Below are 23,018 nucleotides of genomic sequence, written 5' to 3'. Positions count from 1 at the left end.
GGACTGCAGCGGCTGGGAGATGTTCCTCCCAGCGGGACGCCTGCTCCTCTTCGCGTTGCTATTTCACCCCGGCGTGGCAAAGGTGTGCAACGACCGCACCAAACACGAACAGGACAACAGCTGGTTCCTCAAGAAGGAGGAAGCGTTGAACATCATGGTGCTGATGCCAATGAACGAGTCGGCCCTGATGAGCAGCATCAGCCAGGGAATCGAACCAGCGGTTCAGCTGGCCATCGAGCACATAAACGACTCCGGGGAGTACCCGTTTTCACTCATCACCAAAATCTATGACACTGAGGTAAGCGGGCGCGTGTGTGAGTGCACGTGTCGTCCGATGCGTGCACGTGCGTGCGCGTGCGTGAGTGAGTGCGCACCCCGCAGCGCTTTGCTGTGTGTGCGTGTGTGTGCGTGTGTGTGTGTGTGTGTCCAAACGGGGGATACGCTGCTTCTTGTTGTGTTTGGAGGAGTCCGTGCCTTCCTGGTTTCGATGCCTGTGTTCCCATTGCACCAAAGTGATTGACAGTACAGTATAGGGTTATAATGCCATCGCTGATGTCACCATCAGCCACTGCATCATCCTGCCACTCTTGAGTCATATGCTCTGGTGTAAACATTTCTTTAGTTGCCACAGTCTTAGGATGTCATTCACCAAACTGGCTTTCAGTCAAAACGCTGCGCTCTATTTTTCTTTATGCAAACGTCACTTTCTACGCTGCTTTTTGAGTCACGAATCAGTGCATCTTCCTGGAGATTAAAGAGACGCTTCTTATCGCGCCTGAAGATGGCGGTAATCGGATGCGCGATGCGTCCCTCTTTTAAACGGAGGCAAATCTCGCTGCAACTAAGCGCTGCACAGTGGCGGTTCTGGCATTAGAGCCACCGTGGACCATCCGTCCCGCCCCCAATATAAGATGAATTTTGAATTTTATTATCAAGTTTTCTTAAACTAAACGTGTCATACTGAATTCCTCAAAGTGTCAGCTCAGTGGAATGTGAAAATAAAAGTTTATATAAATGTTTTTATTGCAATTCACACAGTAGTGTCATTTAGACATGATGTGTAATTTCCAACACAGATTTTTGTGTGTGTGTGTGTGTGTGTGTGTGTGTGTGTGTTTTTAGTGAGATCCATTTCATAATTATTAACATTTTTACATTTTCAAAGTGTTTCTTTCTCTAAGCTACTCTTAGTTCTTTCCACCACTTCTTGTTTATGTTCCCTACTTTTTTCCCCCCACTCCACTATCCTTGCACGTTCTTCCTCTTCCTAAACGTCTCAGCTTCTACTTATTGCCATTAACATATCTTAAGAAAAATATGAAAGTACAAATTCTGATAAATTATTAGGGTGATATTAATTGACACCATTGCAGCAGACAACACCTAGTTTAAAAGTAACCCCTGTTGGAGAGCTCAGTGGTTCTCTGCATTTAATTTTGTTACTTTCCAACAGTTAATCGGAATCTGCGTGATCTGTTTCACCTTTAAATGAAATCCCAAATTAAAACAGTCTGTTCCATACAACCTCAGTGCATATGGTAAATTGGGATGACATTAAAATATACTAACAAACAAAAAGTACATAATTTTTAAACAAACCATGTTTAAGATGCACCGATACATCAAATATTTTGCAAGTGTACTCTACCTGTGCAGATGTCATGATCATATATTTCAATCCATCGGAAGCACGTCTCATTTTGCTCACTTGTCAAACATAAACATTTATATTGAATTATTTGCACCATTAAATAGTCTTACACACAGAATTTTGTGGATTATTTCCAATCTTTTGCAACACATAAGAACAACTTTAAATCTTATTTTTTTCAAGGGTTCAAACAAAATTACAGCATTTTAGGCATAGTTAGCATTATTAAAATGGCGTACTTGACAAAAATACCATGTGTCCCATGACACATGTCATTAAAACCTCAAAAGTAGGCCAATAAGCATTGGTGTACTTCAATCAGTCCACTTTATACAGTGAAACTTTTGCTTACAGATTAAAGCACACTCAAACACACACGCACACACTCATGGCATAGTAAACATGTAGCTAACCACCTGTTTCACTTAGCAACAATGTCCTCACTGAAGAGTTTTCCACGACCTGGTTGTGTGGTGTGTTCACTGATGCAAAGAAAGAAGAAAAAAAGAATAAAGCTTCCGAAATACAAGTTAACATTAAGAGCTGATTGAAATGAAAATCAGGCAACCCATCAGTTTCTCTTTGCTTCTTTATGCACAAGTTGTTCTCAGTGAGATCAGGTAATTCATGTTCCCTACAGGCCACATATTACCATGTTTGCCAATTTCACATACTGTCTTTATACAAGGAAATGAGAAACTGACTAAGCCATGGGTGTCCAACTCAAGTCCTCAAGGTCCAGCGTCCTGCCGGTTTTAGAGATGTTTCCAACTCGGCTGATTGAAATGGTCAAACTAACTCCTCAGCATGTCAGTTCTGCAGAAGCCCGCTAATGAGCCATCATTTCCTTCAGGTGTGTTGATCCAGAGAAGTAAGACATCCAGAATACAGCTCCCTCCCCCCCTTCCCTCCCGAGGTCTGACTTTTGACACTACTGAAATAAAGCTAACCAAAGTACTGCCTCTGATTTGCATAAGGTTGCATATCAAATACAGATACAACCAGTGTCATCAATACGTTGGTAGTGACTGTTTTTGTTTGTTTTTTTTCTGGCAAACAAACCCTTGTATGTGCACAGGTGTGCTTGTTTGTGTGAAACAGACATATAAAGCTCTGTCGACCAGGGTAAGCCCTCACAGGCGACATGCTTAGAAACCAAAGGATTAATAATGTTACGTGAGGTATGATTTTCCTCCTCCAATCCCCTGGAGAGAAAGACGAGCTGGAAGCAAGAGGTCAGTGGGCCACCCTCACATCCGCTTGCTGGGAATGCCAGCGTTCTCTAATGCTGCCAATCAGGGACAACTTATGATGCTGTACTCCTTTGTTATGTATAATGTTATGGTGAAAGGGTGCACACTTGCTGCAGTGTTTAATTTGGTTTAGACACCGGTTTAAATCAGAATCCTGATCAAGTTCTTTGAACAACTCTAAAGTAAATATATATATATATTAGCCACCATATCTATTCTGTTTTTAGAGGTTTTGCTTTTAGCCATCTGCCATCCATGTTTTCAATAAATATTTGCTTGTAAATAATCTTTGACTTACACTTGATTAAATGTTGTTAGACCATTTTGCTTACAAACACACACACACACACACACACACACATATAGTTTTCTGCATACCACATGCTTATGTCAGGAAACAATACATGCATGAGTGCATTTGTTGCTGCTAGCAGCAGGCCAAGTGTGTGCCCATGTGATGTTTGTACATGTATGAGTGTCTGCGATGTGGGCACTGGGATTTGGCTTGGCAGATGTAAGTAATCAGTCCCTGAGCAGAGGCTTTTTATCCCTTTATCCCCTGTCAGTGGAGCCATCGGTAGACTGAGCAGGCCCAGTCCATTTCCCCTGGTGGTGTGGAATTGGGTGGTGGTGCTAGTGATGCTGATAGAGAGGCACTCTGGGGTTGTTCGGAAGCGAAAGGCCTGAGAGCAGAAGGTTAGTTAGAGCAAGGAGGAGGCTGAAAGTACTGCAGAGGAAAATGGGCTGTAGATAAGCATCTCGGAGACGGTGTCAAACGGCTGCGATGGGCCCACGCGTCACTCCTCAGATGTTTCAGTAATTTAGGCATTTTTAGACTCAAAGCTCGGGCGATAATGCATCTTTTGGTTTAAAAGCAGACTGTTTTTTGGGGAAGAAAAGAAGCAAGAAGGATTATATCAACTGAGAGGCTTAGCAGTGAGGCGCATGTTGGTCCTCTCTTGCAACTCTAGATGAGTGAGCTTGGGTTTTAGTGTAGCCAAGGACTGATACTGAAGCTCTGTGGGCTTAGAAGATCAAAGCTGCGGAGGGACAGGAAGCACTGGAAGAAGATGGAAGAGAGACTTTTGGGTGTTCAGTGTGTGCTAGGCTAGTTCACCAGCTTATGGGATGAGTGATAGGACTTTAGATATTGCTCTGTCAGTGGGGCAAAAAAATCACCTTATTTGGAAATAGATAAAGTTCTCACAATCTGTTATCACGTTATTACTGCAAACATGGTATTTTACTTGGAATTGAAGTGAAATTGCAACACAAAGTGGTGAAGTAGATGGGAAAACAAAATATAGTTTTCCTAACTTTTTTTGTTGTTGTTTTTTTCATTTGCGTCATGAAAAATGTGACATGCTAAATTAATCGCACACACACTGACTCCTCTAAACATACCCTCCATTGGAACAAATTGCTTTCAGAAACAGAGTTAAACTGTGTGTAATTTGATTAGGTATCAGAAATGCACAGATTAATCAGAGAAGCATCCAGAATGCCCGTGGTAACAACTGAAGGAGCTCAGCTCAGGTGTGAGAATATGTCTACAGAAAAACTATGAATCATATGCTCCACTTTTTTTTCTTTTTTCTTTTTATGGAAGACAAAGCAATTTAAAAAAAGCCAAAGAAAAGCACAGTTGCTCCTGTTCAAAGTTCGCAATAAGCCAAGTAATGGGACAAAGCAAAAGCAGAACATGCCGTTCTCATCGGATGAGCCAAGAATTGGCTTTTAAGTACATGGCTAAGACGAGCCTCAGACCCCGAACCTGTGAAAACACCTAAAAATTGCTGTTCAGACTATCTCCGTCCAATCTGAATGTCGTTATATTTTGGAAAGAAGTTTGAGTCTCTAGTCTCTAGATTTCCAAGTACAAATATACTCCCAATGACGCACAGCTGCAAAAGTTGTAAAATATGGTGAAACAGATGGATGGAATGCAAATCTTTCTCATTCTTCGGATTTTTAGTTGTGAAACATTTAAAAACAAATCTTTTCCTCTCAAATTCACAATTAAGCCCTTCTTTCTGATGGCACATCAACTAAAATCCCAGTAAGATACATAAAAATGATGGAATATGAAAAAGCTTATGGAAAAATAATATTTCTAACTGCAACGTGTTGGAAGAAATTGTATTATTCAGCCAGAAAATCTTATCATGCAAGTTTCCTCTCATTTACATTAAGGTTTTAACTTCAACTATTAAATACACTTTGTAGATTATGAAACTCTGTGACTAAAAGAAATTGTTATACTTCAATGTAATGTTATAAAACTAAGACACAAAGTGGGTTTAAGAATGTTGAGATGAATTTGATAGGACCGTAAGTCTAATTGTCTCCATGAGGCTTTTGATTTAAAAAAAAAGTCATTTTAATTAAATGATTTGAGCTAAAAGCCAAATCAAATTAAAAGAGCAAACACTCAAAGGTTTGCTTGATTATAAAAGCAGAAGAAAAAAAAATAAAATAAAATCCTGGTCCATGATCTGTTCAGACATTTTTTTCCCCTTCATTTTGCAACAATGAAATGAATAACAACAATAACATTATGGTCCCTTTGCAGTAAAATGCATGTTCTACTATAATGAACATACCTCAGCTTAAACAATTTAGAACAGTCACATGCTAAAATTTTAGATTTTCCCCTCATTTGAGCAGCTTCATGAAATTTAAATAATAAAAAATGGATTTTCACAGTCATCCAATTACCTTTTTACTTTCCACGTTTGTGATGATTATAATCTCATCTGAGACAACAAGAAAATCAGTGTAATCTCCTCAAACTTCCACTCCCGTGAGCACTTTAACAGCGCTTTCCCATTTCGTAGAAGGGATTGCAGGCTCAATTGGAGTTCTTAAAGGGATTGGACTTTTATTACTGTTTTTTTTTTTTAGCTCTCATGTTCCTGACGTTCTAGCTTGTCAAAGAAGAGTGATCTCATGCAACTCATGCATCTTTTAAAGGCAAATCAATAAAACCCTCAAAGACACTGGTTCCGTGAGCCGGGGATGCGTCTCCTGCCCAATGTGTGCTCCACCAGATGTATTTATTTATAGTACACGTCTGGATACAGTGGACCCCTGAGACGGTGACGGTGGTGACCTATCTTCGGAGATACTGTGGGCAGATCTAAGCTGCCCACTCTGCTTCTCCTCAAAGGGCTAGATGCGACATGTCATGTTTGTGCACATGTTGGCAAGCCTGAAACCAATGTACAGTACACTTGTTCACAGGAGGCTGAACACCCCCCTGAGCGTATGAGAGGCTTTCTGTCATTTTGTCAGAAGAAGTTAGGTTTTTAGTGAAAAGGCATTACCATAATGGAGGTCACTGTGCTGCTAAACATAGGTCTCGAGTCAAACCAAGCCAGTTCAGAGTTGTTGGCCCTCTCGTGGCTGTGAAGAAACCGCTGTGGCAAAGCGTGGCAAAGCCCTTCGCTTTCGCGGAAAGCGCATCGCAAAGTGACCTTTGGTTGAACTCGCCGACTCAATCAATTCAACTCACCTCGGAGCCGTCGCATGAAAGAATCTGACGGGCTCAAACGAAGCGGCGGCGTCCACGTCAGGGCTCGATATCGCCCACTATCTACATATCTGACGTCTCCTCGGTGCCGCGTCGTGACCCAGAAGGATCGGCGAAGATCGCCCGCCACCACTCTCGGAGGAGTTTGAAAACGTTCTGGGGATAGTAGGAGACAGCGGCGTGTCACAGTTGGGGTTCTCTCAAGGCATACGGAAAGTGCTGAGCTCGGCTGTAGCCACTGACCTGACACAGACAGCGGGGATCAATGTGGAGCAGCCTTTCTCATAGAATGAACAGGATCTCAGGGGAGAATCAGAGAGTAGTGAGAGAGAGAGAGAGAGAGAGAGAGAGAGTAGTGAGAGAAAGAGAGAGAGAGAGAGAGAGATGTGTAGGGCTATTAGATGGAAATCCCGAAATAGGGTTATGTCATCTTCAGCACAGGAAAGAGGAAATGACCAACCTCCTAATTCTTATTGGCCCATAATGTAATACCATTTGCATTGTTTCTCTGGGGCTAAAGAGTTTAATGGCTGTTTGAAAGAGAAAAAAAAAGGTATTGCTCCACGCAATCAAGTATGTGCAAAAGCTTTTGAGATCTAATGCTTTGTGCTCTAGTCCTCTGCAAAAGTATTTTGCAAACACAAAGTTTTGTAGGGATCCGACGTGACAGGCCAACAACTTGTGCATAAACACAAAGCGGACAAGGGAAATGACACATAATCGTAAGGTTTTTACAAATGAACGTCCGAATTGTGAGACGCGTTTCTGGATTCACCTCCACAGAGTCGGTGCTTTCTAGAAAGAGATTTGGGTTGCATCTCTACCAGATTTGTACATTAACTACACTTTTTTTTGTCTTTATTGATGGATTATATTGAGATTGGTATCACAGGATGGAGAACAAACTGAATCTGTAGCAAAGTCAGCTTGACTTAAACCTGACTTTGACTTGGGCCACGCTAAAACATGGATTTGGTTTGATCTAAACTGTTACATTAGATACGACTTCCTTTTGCTTCCTCAGTCAGATTTACTTCCAGAACTTTTATTTAGCTCCGCCCTCTTTCCCATTAACTCTTGCAGACTTCCCTGGATTGCTGAGGAAAATGCCATTGCGTTTTATCGTGGAATGAAACTCGGAACCTGAGCCTATAACTCAACCCCGCCTTAAATGTCTGCACAACTTTCTGTGCGTCTCGCGCTTAATGATGCCTTTTGCTCTCCAGTGTTCTTTAACAAACCTCCAAGGCCTTCGTAGAACAACCGTATACATATAGTGGAATTGAATTGAATGCAGGTAAACGTTCTAATTAGGCGACTTCTGAAAGCAATTGGTTGCACTGGATTTTAATTAGAAGTACAAGCGTAAAAGGAGGCTTACTACAAAAGCAGACAACACTGTGATAACCATGATTAATTTTCCTTTTCCCATCGACATTGTGAGCTACTTTGATTCACACAAAAATCTAGTAAAAATACATTGAAGTTTGTGGTTGTGATGTCAAAAAAAGAAAAGAAAAAAAGAAAATCATTGCTTTTTGTGAATGCAGTTTCTAATAAAAAAAAACAAAACAAAACAAAAAAACACGTCTAGCTTTGCACTGCAATAAAGTTAACTAAATGTGAGCAGTAATTGCTGACCTTTGTCTGAGTCAGGGCCGCCAGCGGCCTGAAGGGCTTGTGCGAGACGACTGAGCCCTCGTGATAAAAGTCTTTTTATAAGCCCTGAAGCTGGCTTTACAACAGATACTGTGACACACACACACACACACACCCACACACACACACACACACACACACACATAATTGAAATACACAAGACAGGAGTGCCGCACATACACTCACACATATGGTTATGACTGTTCTCAAGTGGCTTCCCCATAGCGACGCCTAAAGCCAGGCTATTGTAGTTATTTAAGCAGTAATGCGTGAATTTTTGTTAAGCTCCAGTAGAAACGGACTCGCTGCCCCATCGCATCCTCCTGCCACACAGTTTCAGTGCCTCGGTCTATGCTTGGCTTCGTAATGGGAGTGGTGGAAAAAAACCCCCGAAACCTCTCTAAAACACAAATTTTACTCCATCACAACAGAGCAATCAGAAAATAACTTACTTTTTGGGCATGGAGTTTTATGGCTATATTTTAATTTTGAAAAAGGTCAAGCTGGGAATGATTCACACCGCGTCTGACGGAGATTCACTGTCTTTTCACAGTCTTCCCCCCCCCCAAAAAAAAGAGCCTGGGGGCAAGTACTCACAATAAAGACAACAGGTAAATTTAATCCGAAACCACGGTAACCAGCTGCTGTGTTTGTTGCTTGTGAAGCAGTTGAAATGTGCACACAGCAGGTTGGAGAAGAATGGGAGATATTCTTTGAGTGGATGTGTAGGTGGAGGCACATTTTGAGAATATCTCAGCAGTTGGTAAATGCGATTCTTCAAGACGGACTGAATCATCCCACACTGACATTGTTGAACATTAAGGCAATTACTCTGAAGCATTCTGCTAAAATAGAATAAGAGGGATGCTGCTGTTGACGGTGTCATTGTTACACATTTGATTCTTTTTGATCTTTTCCTGCCACTGATCTGCAAAGGCTTTTTATTTATTTATTTATTTAGCTCACAACCAAGTGCTTTAATATTGTCATCCAAAATCATTCTTGGTGTGAGCTGCGTTAAATGAGCAACTCTGGTGTTTTATTAATTGAAAGTCAGTTTCAAATTTTTAATACAAAAACATAATTGTGCTTCTCTTTGCGTCAGCCATTTTGACCCCTGGCTTTCCTCGAACGGTTCTGGATAGCTGCAGCAAATCAACTGCGACGTACGTGGGAACGTCACATGGATTTCGTAATTTGGCATAATGTCAGTGTTTGTGGAGACAAATGAAGTAAACGATCCGAGTTGCACAGCATCTGTTTGACCCAAGTAACAGAGCCCGCATCCAGCTGAAGGAAAAGCCTTCAATCACATTCAGACTAACGGTGAGCTCTAGGCTTCCTTTTAGCGCAAATTTTATCGCCATCATTCCAGTAAACCTGAGTAACAAAGTGACACCTGCGTAGTTTTATTCAATATTCTAGCGTATTTAAAAGATACCCTTAAAAAAAAGTCTTTTGTAAAATCTTGCTGTTCAAATTAATTCTTCATAATTTGAATCAGTTGACACAAATTAACATTTTTAAGGAAATCAGTTGTGCAGATTAGCAGATATGTAAATGTCACTGTAAAATCACCCATGTCTGTTGGTGTTCATTCTTCATATTTTATCTAAAAATAAATAAATAAATAAATAAATAAATAAAATAGTCATTGTGATGCATAATGACTCCAGAAGGTGGCAAATCAGGCATCTGGCTGTCATTAGCATTAAACAAATAGTTACTCTCTGCCTGTACTACAGTACTCGGAGGGACAATCACTGCGAAGTCACTCAGGAGATACAAACAGGTTGGTAGGATGGATGATGAGCACTGAAAGGAGGGGATAATGGTTGCTATAAGAGAGAAAACATGCTATAGGAGCGCAAAGAGACGGAGGTGAAATAAGATATGCTACTTGAGAAAAGCCGGGGTATGAAGAAAAAACACCCAAGTTGTTGTTCTGTGCACGGAAAATAAAGATACAATATGGCCACTGCGACTTTGAGTGTGATGTTAAGCCTGTCTGTCTGTCTGCTTGCTTCTGCTTGTGCATCTATAAAGTTGCCATTGATTCCCAGCCAAACTATTAGTGCTGACAATTAACACACCAAATGCTTATCTGCTCTTGCAGCCCCTTTGACTGCAAGTTCCTCGAAAGCAAACAGACAGACAAAAATAAAAAAATAATAAAAAAAAAAAAAGGTAAAATTTATTCTCCAGACTGTTGTGGCATTTGCAGGATTTTTGTCTTTGCTGCTAATTGTTTTTGTTATATATTTGTGATGCATGAAGTTCCTTTTCAGCCAGCAGATGGTTACGTGTTTGTGTGGTTATGGTTACCAACCTCAAGAGAAATGTCCTACAGGAAAATTTCCATCGCTACCGTGACTGAATGAGGTGACGAGACTGAGGAGATTAAAATATTTAGCTCATATTTTTACTACTATTTAGTGGTAAAACCTTTCAATGCAAAACTGCAACTTAGTCTTTTTTTTTCTTTTTCTTGGAAAATTATTTCCACCACTTAAAAGCTTTACATTTTGTCTCATTACACTGACAAACAATGACGGGCTTTACTAGTATTTTGTATGACAGAACAACACAAAGTAAGACATACTTGTGTTACACAGTTCACTTCTTTCAATGAGTAAAATCTGAAAAAGTGTTTTGATTTTGGCTTTACCTCGTTTACTCTGAGATTCTTAAATGACATCAGGTGGAACAAATTGACCTCACAAGTTATCAAGTTAGTATTTTAAGTCCCGTTATGTTGTGGATGCATTTGAAAACTTAATATGTCATGCAACTATAGCCTCCAAACGTTCTCCAATATTCCATCCATTATCTTCCGCTTATCCGAACATAACGGATACGCCTCTCTTTCCACTTCCTAACAGTTCACCATTTTGTCTTGATTTAACCAATGAAATCCCAGAAACAGATTGGTTATAATAAGACAAACACACACACACACACACACACACACACCCAAGTAGAGGCCACATTTACCTCTCTGCCTAGCTTTTTTCCTGTAAATGGAGAGAAATGAACGGATTATGGTGGGATGGGTGTGCTGCAGTCATTAGAGATTGGACCAAAACTCTCTGCATGTTCCTGTCTGTCAGGCTCAAGAGGACATAGTACAGATCAGTAAGCAGAGAGACCGTGTCCTTTCTGCTCCTGTAATTACATTAAAGCTCGTATAATTCTTTGCCATAATAAAACAAAAACAAAGAGCCGTCACCTGCGTTGTGAGCACGCGGAGACAAGTTTGCGATGACATGCTTGAGTGTCATCCGAAAGCGACTTTTGTTTGGCTGTACCTGTATCTGTGCGAATACTTTTGGTAGGTCGTTTGCTGGATCCTGGCAGCAGACTATATGTGCATGACTGTAGCATGTGTGTGTTCTGTTTTAAGGGGTCAGAGGCGGTTAGCGCTCATTGGCCAGGGACAGCTTGGTTGTTATGGTCACAGCTGGGATGTATAGAGGGCTCAGGCAGGTGTCAAAGAAGAGTAATGGTCCCTCTTTCCTCTCTGCTCCTTTTCTCACCACGACATCAATACACTTTGGAAATCTTCCTTAATGCGCGCCAAGTCGCACACAGAGAAACTTAGCTGCAGCCACACTTAAACATAAACACAGACATCTATGCCTCTAGGAGTTAATAGTAGTTTATTACAGAGAAACCTTTACCAGGCAAGGTAATTCTTGAAAAGGCTTTAGTCCTTCTTGTTTTTTGTTCAAATGCAGTTTGCAATCTGATCTAAGCATCAGCTTTTACACGTTCGCCTGCTCATCAGCTCACATGACAAACTATACAGTATGTTTTACTCTTGAATTGTCTGCCTTTCCAGTAGCACCCAGTAGGTTTATTAATTGAAAACTCCCAAACAAATACAATTAAATGAATTCAATTCATCCAGTCAAGGAATGTTTAAGTGCAAAAATGTATATATAATCAGGGATCGGCACAAATGATGTTCCTGTAGATACCGTCCCTTTTCTTATTTAGGGAGTGAAAGGACTTGCTGTTTTAAACCAGAGCATAAGCAGGAAGGCTTTACATTATTTGAGATTAATCTGATAGCATCCCATTTTATAATTCTATGGTTTATGGCTCATTTTTTGCAGGTTTAACGGCTTTGACTCATTTTAAAGTGGTGCATCTCTCGGATCAGGCAGGGTTTGGGTTCTGTGGAGGCCAGTCAAGTTATTCCACATTACCCGAGTCATTATGGACCTTACACTTTGAAGAAGTTTCCAAAATGCTGCATTGTTAAGTATTCCTTTCAGTGGAACTATGGGGCTTCATAAATGTTTACAAAAGCAGTCAGTGCACCTATGTATATTTATTTGACTTTATACAAATACATACACAGTATAAAGTCACTGATTACCTTTGAGCTCAATTAAAGGAAGAGGCGACACAATCCTTTTGGCAATATGATTCATCTGAACTCAGTTGCAAAACATTAAATGTGTTTGTGATTGCCCAGGTGAGAAGAAATATATATATTTTTTAGACTGCTGCCTGATGTCAGTTTGATTTTGTGACGGTCCTTTTGCTCGAAGTATTTTTCCGCATTAATTGAATGCATAATCCGAGATGGAATGGGTGTGATGCAATCTGCTGTCGGTGCAATCAGATACACATCAGGCTGTTGTCCATTTGCTGTGTCCTCGTGGCAGATATCATTTCCTCAGCCCCGTCTACGAGGCCTTGTTGGCGGAAATCAGCTGCTCGGGCCATTGTATGCTAAGAGAGCGATGATAGCCCACAGGAGGTTCCCAGATGTAACCGGATCCATAATGAGTTATATTCCCTAAATGCCATTGCATATAGTAGTAATGGCATTCTATACTGAGCACATTTGTCATACCTATCTAAACTAGGCAATCAGGCCACATACGATAGTAAAGAGCTGTGCAAAGACGATAAGGGATCATTTCCACCAAAGCTCTGTCCTCAGTGACTCAGCTCTAAGCTTTGCACATGTGTATGTCTCTACTTATGTCTGTGTGTGTGTGTGTGTGTGTGTGTGTGTGTGTGTGTCTTCATGGATGGATAGCTGGATAAATGAACAGCAGTACAGATTAAATTGTTCTATCTTATGTCGTATCAGTGGAATTGTGTTCTGTCAGAGCACTTTGCTTTGAGCAATTCCAGCTATTTGGAAAATAAAATCCCAATCCACAGCTCCAAACACACACACACACACACACGCACACACACACACACACGCATGCACGCATACACATCACTGCTCAAAAAAATAACCAGAGTGTAAAGATATTGCTCTCAACTTCTCTGCACATTAAAATGAACTGATTTCCCTCTGGTTAATGCACTGAGAAGAAATAGTCCAAGGTCTGTGGTCTCATTTAGCTCTGAAAAAAACATTGGAAACGGCTTCAAATTTTCTTTTAGGTTCCAAAAAATGTCTCCCTTATTTGCAGTAATGCTGGGTTTTTAGATGATTAGTTAACATGAAGAAAGCCAGATAATCATCATCATTGTCTTTTTTTGTTGTTGTTGTTTCTAAGTTGAACGAAAGTCGTAGATGTCATAATCTCCACCTGTCTTTTAGATTTTTTTTCAGGTTCAGGTGATCAAATATTTACCTTATTTACTACAATTGTCTCAGAGGTTACCTGAATGGGATTGCTGTAATGTGTGTAGACCTGCAGGTGTCTGGGAGAAATTTGCAGCTGTGTCTTCATTTTTTCCCCCAAAATTTTTATGTACCTCTTTTCCCACACCCACTGTCTCTACATTGCTCTTCTGTGTGCATGCATGCAATACTATCTATATGCTGTGTGAGTCTCCCCGGAGGATCCATTGAGGATAACCATACAAATACGTACAGTTAAGATCAAAATTAGTCATGAAAATAATCTTTCAGTTTAACAAAATGTTTCTTTTGACTGGAAGTAATGTGAAAGACGGTAAAAGAAATGTCCAAATATCAGTAGTAGACGAAAAGGGTAAAAAGTAATTTTTGAAAAGCCATTTTAATTAAAAATGGACACAAAATCAGATGTTTTTTTTTATTGTTTTTAAGAACTCTATACTTTATTGCTACATATTCTTTTGAGAAACTCCTATCTCATTTCCTTTAAATAACAAACGTCTGAGCTTAATAAAAACATATCTTCTACCAATATGCAAATATGTTTTTTTTTTATGATTATTTCAGTAAATCTAATCGGTTTTTATTCGGTTTTCCCTTCATTTGTTTGGATGAAGTTAGATTCAGCTGAGCCGGTCTTGTTCTGACCACTGCAGAGTTTTCACAGTATTCTTGTTTGACTTCCTGTCAACATGGATGTGTGATGGTAGCAGTCACTTGGAAAAACAATCCTTTTGACATTTACAGGAGTAGGATGATCAGGTCAGCCTTAGTTCACAATAATCTTACAATTGTTTTTTTTTTTTTTTTTTTTTGATGATCTGACTTGACAAGTAAAAATCATGGAAGTGTTTGACTTATTTTCTGCTTAAATTATATGCAATCCAGGTAATTTTGTTGTAGTTTCTAAAAGGAAAAAAAAAGTACCTCAGCATTCCTTTCCATAGGAGACGTGTGAATTTAAACAGAACAGATGCATACCAACATATTGTGACTCACAATCCTCGTTTTCAGTTTCTCCAGCTGTCTTGTACTGCAGCAAAAATAAAAAATAAAAAACAAACAAACAAAAAAAAACCTGCTGGACTTCTTTATTTTCCAGAAAGATGTCATATGTTCTCTGCTTTTATTTATATGCAGGATTCAATCAATGTTAGATGTCTACTTATAGAATACTTGATATCCAATGTACTTTGGAGGTACACTGGATACACAATGTGCCGTTATTTCCTCAGAAGTAACCTAAATTAAGCTTCCATAATATGTAGTAGTAAAGTTTCTATTCAAATATAATTGCATACAAAATCATTTAAAGGCACTGTCAGGAGTTTTAACAATGAAGTGCTGTGAAATTCTAGTGGAATATTACTTTGTGGATCTAATTGAAAAGAGCTGGGAGGCAGAAAATTCCCTGCGTAACAATGGCTTTGGCCATCATCGAGACAGACTTGTTTTGACAGACTTTTCTTGCATTATATATTAAGATCTCAAGCATCACAACGAGATAATAGAAATGCGTAATTTCCACTTTCTCAATTTGTGCGAATCATACACGTCGGAATAAAATCTATTCCCCCCGGACAGATGTTTAAAGACATTCATGAGGGGAAATTTTGACATTAAATGTGATGTTGTTGATATATTTAGTGTGATGGTATTCCAGTGCTTATAAATAAAAAATAAAAAAAAATAGCTAAACTATTTATTGCCAGTTAATGTCAGCCAGTCTTCCTTTGATTTTATCATCAAGAGCAGGAGGAGTGCCTGTGTTAATCATGATTTTGAGATTTATCCAAGAACAGCTAATGCCACCCTTCTGCTTCGGCTCAAATAAGCAAATCATCAAGCGGTCCAGCTTTAAGTCCAGTTTAGACATATTTCACCAATAAAATGAGTAAGTTGGAACCAACTCAACCATTGACAGTTTGGGGGGGAAAAAAAACCCAACAACAACAAACATTTTGAATAAAACAGGAGTATATATTTTATTTGAACCATAACCTGAAAAAAAAAAAAAAAAAAAAATCTAGCAAAACCATTTGAAGGTAAGTCACATTTTAAGTAGAGATTAAATGGTGTTCTATTTTTACGATCTCTTTCAGGCTATGTTTCATGGACACAGTGGGAACGCACTCCTGGGGTTTTTTACCACTGCTGCCAAGAAACATTGGCCGTCAATATCTCAGCCTGCCATCTTTTATGAGCCGCTTTCATTTCGTTCGAAATCCCAACGAAAAGCCCATCTGGGCTCAATTTTGCTTAACATATTCTGCCTGTTTAGGACTACACAAGATGGATAAAGCAGTCGAATCATCCCGTTAAGCCGTGTTAAGCACGACCTTTAGGAGACGACTTCCATTTTCGAGTATTGCAAGAGCATCCTTCCCATGTGCCGTTTCTGCTTTTGATATTCTAACCATTATTGGGCTTCAGCAAGTTTACCCAGCCCCAGTAACATGTGAGGAATGAAGAGGGACCGCTGACTGGATTGATGACACATCAAGTTGCGTTAAGGAAGGATGTCTATCATGTTAGTCTAATTAAAAGCAGCTGGAAAGTCCGTAAGATTTAATTACTCCGTGTAAAGCAGTTCATTCTTGAGGCCATTGGGAAATGTAATTGTATGTGAGGACTTGCTTACAATTCCTTGCATCATGTCGTATGAAAGAATTCATACCGCATGAATTTTTCCATAAGTTATTGTGTTAGAACTACAAACTTCAGTGTGTTTCGTTGTTTCATTTGTGTTGGTCTGTCTGACTGGCGGAGACGGTGAAGATGGTTAAACTCAATAGAGAGATAAATGGAGCCAGATGTAGGGTGGCCCCTGAAAGTAAAGGCTGCAGTCTGACTAAATCTGATCTGTTTCGTAGAGAGGAATGTGCATCTTTAAAACGCTATGACACATCTGTGAGCACACTTCCAGCCACAAAATACATACATTATCTTTTTTATTCATAAATACTTGAATAAATATATATGCACTATCGTAGTTTTCCCCTAAAAATTAGTAAAATGGTACACAAAAAAGGTACATATTTTGTATGTTTGAGCTTCAATAAAGAAAAATAAACAAGAACACACACACACACACACACATTTTTTTTTCAAATACTATTATTTTGGGCAGCAGTAAAATAATCTCTTTCAATTTCCGATATAGTTCGATTTTTTCCCCCCCATGTTCTAAGATTTAAAGTGTGGAACTGACTGGAGATTTTCTTTACTTTTTAAGGGAATGGGAGAGAAGAAGCAGTTGGAACCAATTTCTCGATACATAATACCCTATCATCGCTTGAATTGGTCAATGTAAACGTTTAAGATATTTTTTTGTGCCCATATTTGTGAATAAAGCACATTTGAATATGTAGACAACCCAGCGCACTGTCTATGCACGAATGCAACATGTCTCTCGTCAACAGTTTCCTCCGACTTGCACCTTATAAGATCTGCACAACTTGAGCTGATTGGATGCTACGGGAAGCCTTTTGATTTTTCTCCACTACCCGTGACGCTTACACTCCTCTTGAACGACGCAAACAGCTTTGGTTTGTCCCACGTCCCCCTCCCTCCCCCTCGTACTGCAGCTTCATTAGGAACCTTAATGTTCTTGAATAACAGAGTTTAGCGATAGTCGAGAGTCCTCTCTGTTTAGGAGTCACATTTTAAAGTTGCACTACACGTGTTCAGCTTTAAAGCCACGCCGTACTCATTCGCTGGTGAGGCTGCGTCTGGATGTTTTCAGTAGGCATGTACCATCCACCTCTAGTAAAAAAAAAAAATAAAAAAAAAAAATCACTAAAATTCGCTGTTGTAATGCTCAAAAGGCTCTAGTTCCTCTACTTTCATTCAGGTCTGAATCCTGTTCTGGTGGAATTGCGTACAGGCGACTGATTCTGATATCGCGTCAAAAGTTTCGCGTCTGACAGGGGACAGGAATGAAGGTCTGCCAAAAAAAAAAAGCGACGTCCTCTGTGTCGCGGCTGAGAATAGAGTGCGTCGCAGTAAAGCCCAACAATCCAAATGCTAATTTTTAAACATCGACTCCCTGCCGGGGATTTTTACCTCCCTTTTACGGGCTCTTTAAAAGCCAAGTCCAACTCCTGTGCACCCTGTGCTGCGGTTACTGTAATTACTACACTTATTAGTATTCCTGTTTGAACGTAGCAATTAGCATAGCCATTAAAACCACGAGGATCTCCTTGGAGAAACAAAATAGATAAGATAACAGGAATATTTGTTCATCACACCCTGATGCATCAGTGGGATTTCACTTTTTTTTTCTTTTTTTTGGCTGTGGCAGAAACATGTAAATGCTACTTAAAGAGGACATCAATTAGTGAACGTTGTGCACACGCTGCGCGCTTATTCGAGAGGTTGGTAATTTTGCTAATTGTACGTACCAGAGTTATCCATTATGGAGGTTGTGGACTGAATTCAAGTGAGCTCTCGGCTACGGAGACAGATGCACATCCACCCTGTTGTTTTGATCTTTTAACTCTCACTCCAGTCAACATGCGTTCTGCATACGTTTTGACTTGACTGGAAGGAGAATCTGCGGAAGGCGGGAACGAATATTTAAATGTGGGATACCGAACAATCCTCCACTGCGGACGTGCTGCCGGGTTGTCGTCGACGTAAGTAAACACGTCCGTCCGTTATATTTACGGTGTCTCTGCTGTAGGATTTATAAATCGGAATTAAACATGGTCCCTGGTGGTTGCTGGCAGCCTCTCTCTACATAAATATTATGTGTGTGCCCGGACTCTGTGCTGCTCTCTGCTCTGTTGACTCGCTCCTACACACAGGAGAGCCTCTATTGATTTCTAGAAGGCCGACATGCCGGCTTCTTTCACTCACTGGAATCACAAGGAAGGAATGTGCTTTCAACCTTTGGCTCTGTGAACTATCCCTTTTTTTTTGTCTGTCTTTTCAGGTTGAAGGTTTACAGTCATTCACCTGAATTTCCTTCTTTCTTTTCTTTCCCCGCCGGTAGAGTAAACCCATTAATCTCTTTCACTGCAAATATCCATAAAATGCATATTAATAAATAATTTTGGGCCTGAGATTACAATGTTACACAGATGAGAGCCTCGGTGTCAGATCCGTCGTTCTTCAACCCAGAATGTGTGAAAACAGAGGCAAAAGGGGGAAGGGGAGGTGGGTTTGTGACAGTTTTTTCTTTCCTTGATGGAAGCCTAATGTAAATGTCAGCATTGTCTGAAATAGAAAGGCCTTCTATTTACAACGTGGAATGAGCTGTGACAGATGCAAAGAGCACCGAACACGCCAATAGGAGGGAGGAAAGCAGACGCAGGAGAAAATGAAACTGTTGAAAACATGAAAAGAGGATGAGCTAAAAGGCTAAATTCCTCTTATTACAAAAAAACGGTAATTTTTTAAACTTTTGCCACAATACAACCGTCAACAATAATGAGAGGCCAACACGTCGTTTTGGAATGCGTTTATGTATAAAAATATGAAAAAATAAATAAATATTCGTAGCTTTCTTGAGTCAACACTTTGCAACATTTGCTGCAATTATATCGGCAAGTACTTTGACAACTTGGCACATCTAGAGACTGAACATGTTGACCAGATTTCTTCACAAAATATCTCAAGCTCAGTCAGAAATGGACAGTACAGGACAGGCGCTCTCAGGGACTGCTGGAGTTTGAGATTCTGGATCTAAATTATTTAAGCTGGAGCGACAACATGCACTCCTGTCTCAAGTTTTGCAGCCTGTAACTGGTTTCCTATCATTCCCCCCCACCCCCCTGGAAATCTCCATCTATCTTCCAATTAACCTCGCTGAAGAAAAGTATCCCCACATCATTACTGTGCCACCACCATGTTTCATCGTAGGCAGGGTGTGTTTAGGGTGTTATGCAGTGATATTTTTCTGAAATTCATATTTTTCCAGTTTCATATTTTTTAGGAGGTATCAAGAGTAAATGTTGCAAACTGTACCGTGGATTATTGCTGTGTGGTGCAGAGGTGAAGCAAAGGGCCCATATGCAGAGGCCTGGGTTCGATTTCTTTCAAAATTGCTGCGTATCGTACCCCATGTCCTCTTGCCACCTACTTCCTGTCTGGGGACTATAAATAAAAGCATCTATTGATAGTCACCAACAAACAAAAAAATATTTTCCTTCCTCTTTGTAATAATATCTTACTTACCATCTGTTACCCAAAATCCTCCCAAAATGCATTAAATGTAATATAGAAGCATAAAAATACTTGAAGCTTATTCACTGCATTACCATCATTCTGTTTGTTTTGAGAACTCTAAATCAGAAACTTTCAGTCTGTCCTAATCATGTTTAGGACTATTTGTGGATTTATTTGCAAACCTCACATTAAGCATGTGTTGCTTACCATTGTTTAGCTCTAAAGCTAAACACAAAAACAAATGCAGACAAAACGCTAAAGCGCATCCTAATGTGCTCAAGCATTTGTCTTCTGTGATCTAGTCAACTTATCGAATAAAATCGCTTCTTCACTTCTTTCAATGCGCCCTTATAGAAATCAAGAATTCATAATTTTTTAACAAACTGATTTTATCCCGTCCAAAATCCACCAACTTACAGTGGATTCGGTCTGTAGTAGAAAAGAACTCTTGACTTGTGCTTCAGCTTTCCATCCACCTCAACATAGACCACCCTAAAATAATGTTAGTACCTTTTTAATTTATTTCTTCATGAGGGTAATTGAAATATTAACACAGCTTGTTAGGGACCAGAGACTCGGGCGTCTTCAGTGCTCACATCTTTCTCAACCCACCAAGGAAATTATCTCACTTTTAAATACAGACTCTATCTCATACCGCCATGATTAATTCAAGGATTTTTCTAATCTAACCGTCTCTGGAATATGTTCCCTGACTTGGCAACAAATGGAAACATATTTTTTTAGGATATTTTAATTTATATTTGCGTTTGATTAAAGTCTCCGACGCGAAGCTCGCCTCGCCGAAACACAAAACGGGCGAAGCAGGAGCGGACGCTGGTGATTTGCATAGAAAGCACAGGTAAGGAAGGAGGAAGAGATGCGAAGAAGGTTTAGGGAAAAGAGGATTTGAGGGAAGGAGGGCGGCTTAGGCCCGACAGCTGGATGTGACTGGTACGAACACAAACTGGCATGTTTACCCCCCTTTCCAGTGATGTGAGAGCCGTACTAGGAAAAAAAAAAAGGAGTATGCAGTGAAAATTAGACGGCGGCATAACATCTCTGCATCTGTGAGCCGTTTGATCTGAACAGGCACATGGCTTTATGCTCACCTACATGCTGCATCTGCGTGTCACTGTGTGACTTTAATTGCAGAGATATGCCTCTATTCATATTGAATGTGTGGTTGTGTGCAGAGTTTGCCTCGCAGATAGTCATTTGGGTTGGAGAGGGAGTGTGACAAGTGAGCGGGGGCATGTTGAGGGGTATTTCTCAGACGTTTGAGGGGAGGTGGGGGAGACAACAGGCCCGCAGAGGGTTGCGGTGTTGGGGGTCCTGGGAGGCCATGTGCTGCTGCCGTCACATGTCACGTTTGGCACGGCAGAGGGGCGAGCGGCAAGAGAGGCGAAGAAAACACCATCTACTGGGAACTGTGGGCATTGGGGGTTGGGTGAACAGAACAGTTTTGGAGCTGGAGATTTTTATTTTATTTATTTTTTTGTTGTTTTCTGCGGGCTTTATCAGAAAGAGCAAAATAAAACATGCACTGATAGATCTGCCACTAACAATCAGACTTCTCGCACCGCGCGTGTGTGTGTGTGTGTGTGTGTGTGTGTGCCAGAGAACACACACACACACACACACTACTTATTCCTACAAATAAGTAGGAATACATTCCTACTTATTTGGAATGTATTCACTCAGGGATTACAGTGACAGTAACAATGGTGTGTTCATTTTCCTGACACAAACCAGTGGCAAGGCGCACCGTCACCTTCCTAAAATAATGGTTTAAGTAATATTTTTGCCAAAAGGGATTTTTTTTTTTTTTTTTTTTTTTTTTGCTAAAACATCTTCTGGAGAGAAAGAGGTGATCTGATATTAAAGAAATATTTTAGCTTTGTTCGTTCTAACTCATCTCACGGCACTCTGCATGAGCGTCTGCATCGATTGGATCGTGCACACGTTCCAATTCATCCTAGTCATCAAACACTGCGTCAACTGCGGGTCATTATTTATCATTTACCAAATGTAGCTCAAAAATGAGTTTTCCGTCCAACTTAGGAAGCCCAAAAGATTTCATCAAGTCACTGACTTGCAGCGTTCACGATCGCTTGTGTCGTGTCATGAACTTTACAGCAATCCCTCATAATCGGGCATGCACGTAGCGACAGTGGAGAGGAAGACACCTCCAGCAGAACCCAGCGCAAATACCCAAAAAAGAACCAGATGAACTGATGTAGGAGTGCTTCCTGTGTCAGTGAAAAGCAAAACATTAGTCGCAAGATGGAGACAATATTTAGTTGTGGACAGGATCACCTCAGCCGATGTCTGTCTCCTCCAAAAACGGCTTCTATGGAGAGATGAATACAGAGAGAAAACACAAAGTCAACAGTTGAAATAACAGCAAATTAGAGAGTAGTAGTCATAGATGGCTGTGTTTTAGCTGCTTACCTACAGCCACAGCTCCAGATAACCTGAGCCACACTAGAAATAAGCTTTATCAAAGAGAAGGGTTTTAAGCTCAGTCACAATCAAGTCAGTGGACACCTTTTCAGCTCTGCCCAAGCTGGTCCTGATAAAAGTGAAGTCACCTCTATGTAGACATCATGTTTTATCATATTATATATTAAAACATGCTTACATCAGGCGCTGAACTAGCATGATTTTAATATACACTGGCCAGACGTTGTATGAAATAAAACTGTGTCCTGCTTTAAAGTGTTGTGTCAAGTGTGAGCCTTTCATACAATATCCAGTCTAAATTAAATCAAGGGGCATCTTAAGTAACATCAAAGGAAACTTGACACATCTAGGCTCGGTGTGTCATCCGAAAAGGGAGAATTTATTCATTATGCAAATGAATTAATTCTGCATTTCAGATTTAGTCAAGGCGCACCTAAAAAAAATGGATGATGGAAAGCATCGGAGATATGGCAGGAAAAAGGAAAGCAAATTAAGAAAGGTGAAAACGGGGATCCTTTTAATCTCTAGAGGGGAGGGGGAGGGGGGCGACCCGACTGTGTGCGTTGGCGCTTTCTCCCGAATGCAAAGTGCATGTCGGTGTTCTCGGGGAACGCATCACAAAGTGGACGATGTTCCCATAGAAACACCTGCGTTATTTTAATTTTTTTGGCT

General features: G+C 40.3%; 1 protein-coding gene across 1 annotated transcript in view; it reads left to right on the top strand.

Annotated features, from left to right (window-relative positions):
* The first annotated feature begins 6 nt into the window (after positions 1-6).
* Positions 7-23,018, top strand: part of gabbr2 (gamma-aminobutyric acid (GABA) B receptor, 2) — a 186,933-nt gene continuing 163,921 nt past the window's right edge. The window contains exon 1 of the mRNA XM_007547581.2: positions 7-298. Coding sequence (XP_007547643.1) covers positions 20-298 — 279 coding nt within the window. The 5' untranslated portion in view covers positions 7-19. The remainder of the gene's footprint in view (positions 299-23,018) is intronic.

Source organism: Poecilia formosa, unplaced genomic scaffold, assembly GCF_000485575.1.
Source record: "Poecilia formosa unplaced genomic scaffold, Poecilia_formosa-5.1.2 Scaffold21, whole genome shotgun sequence".
Classification (NCBI taxonomy): Eukaryota; Metazoa; Chordata; class Actinopteri; order Cyprinodontiformes; family Poeciliidae; genus Poecilia; species Poecilia formosa.
Note: the sequence above shows the minus strand (reverse complement) of the source record. Positions and strands in the feature narration are given on the sequence as shown.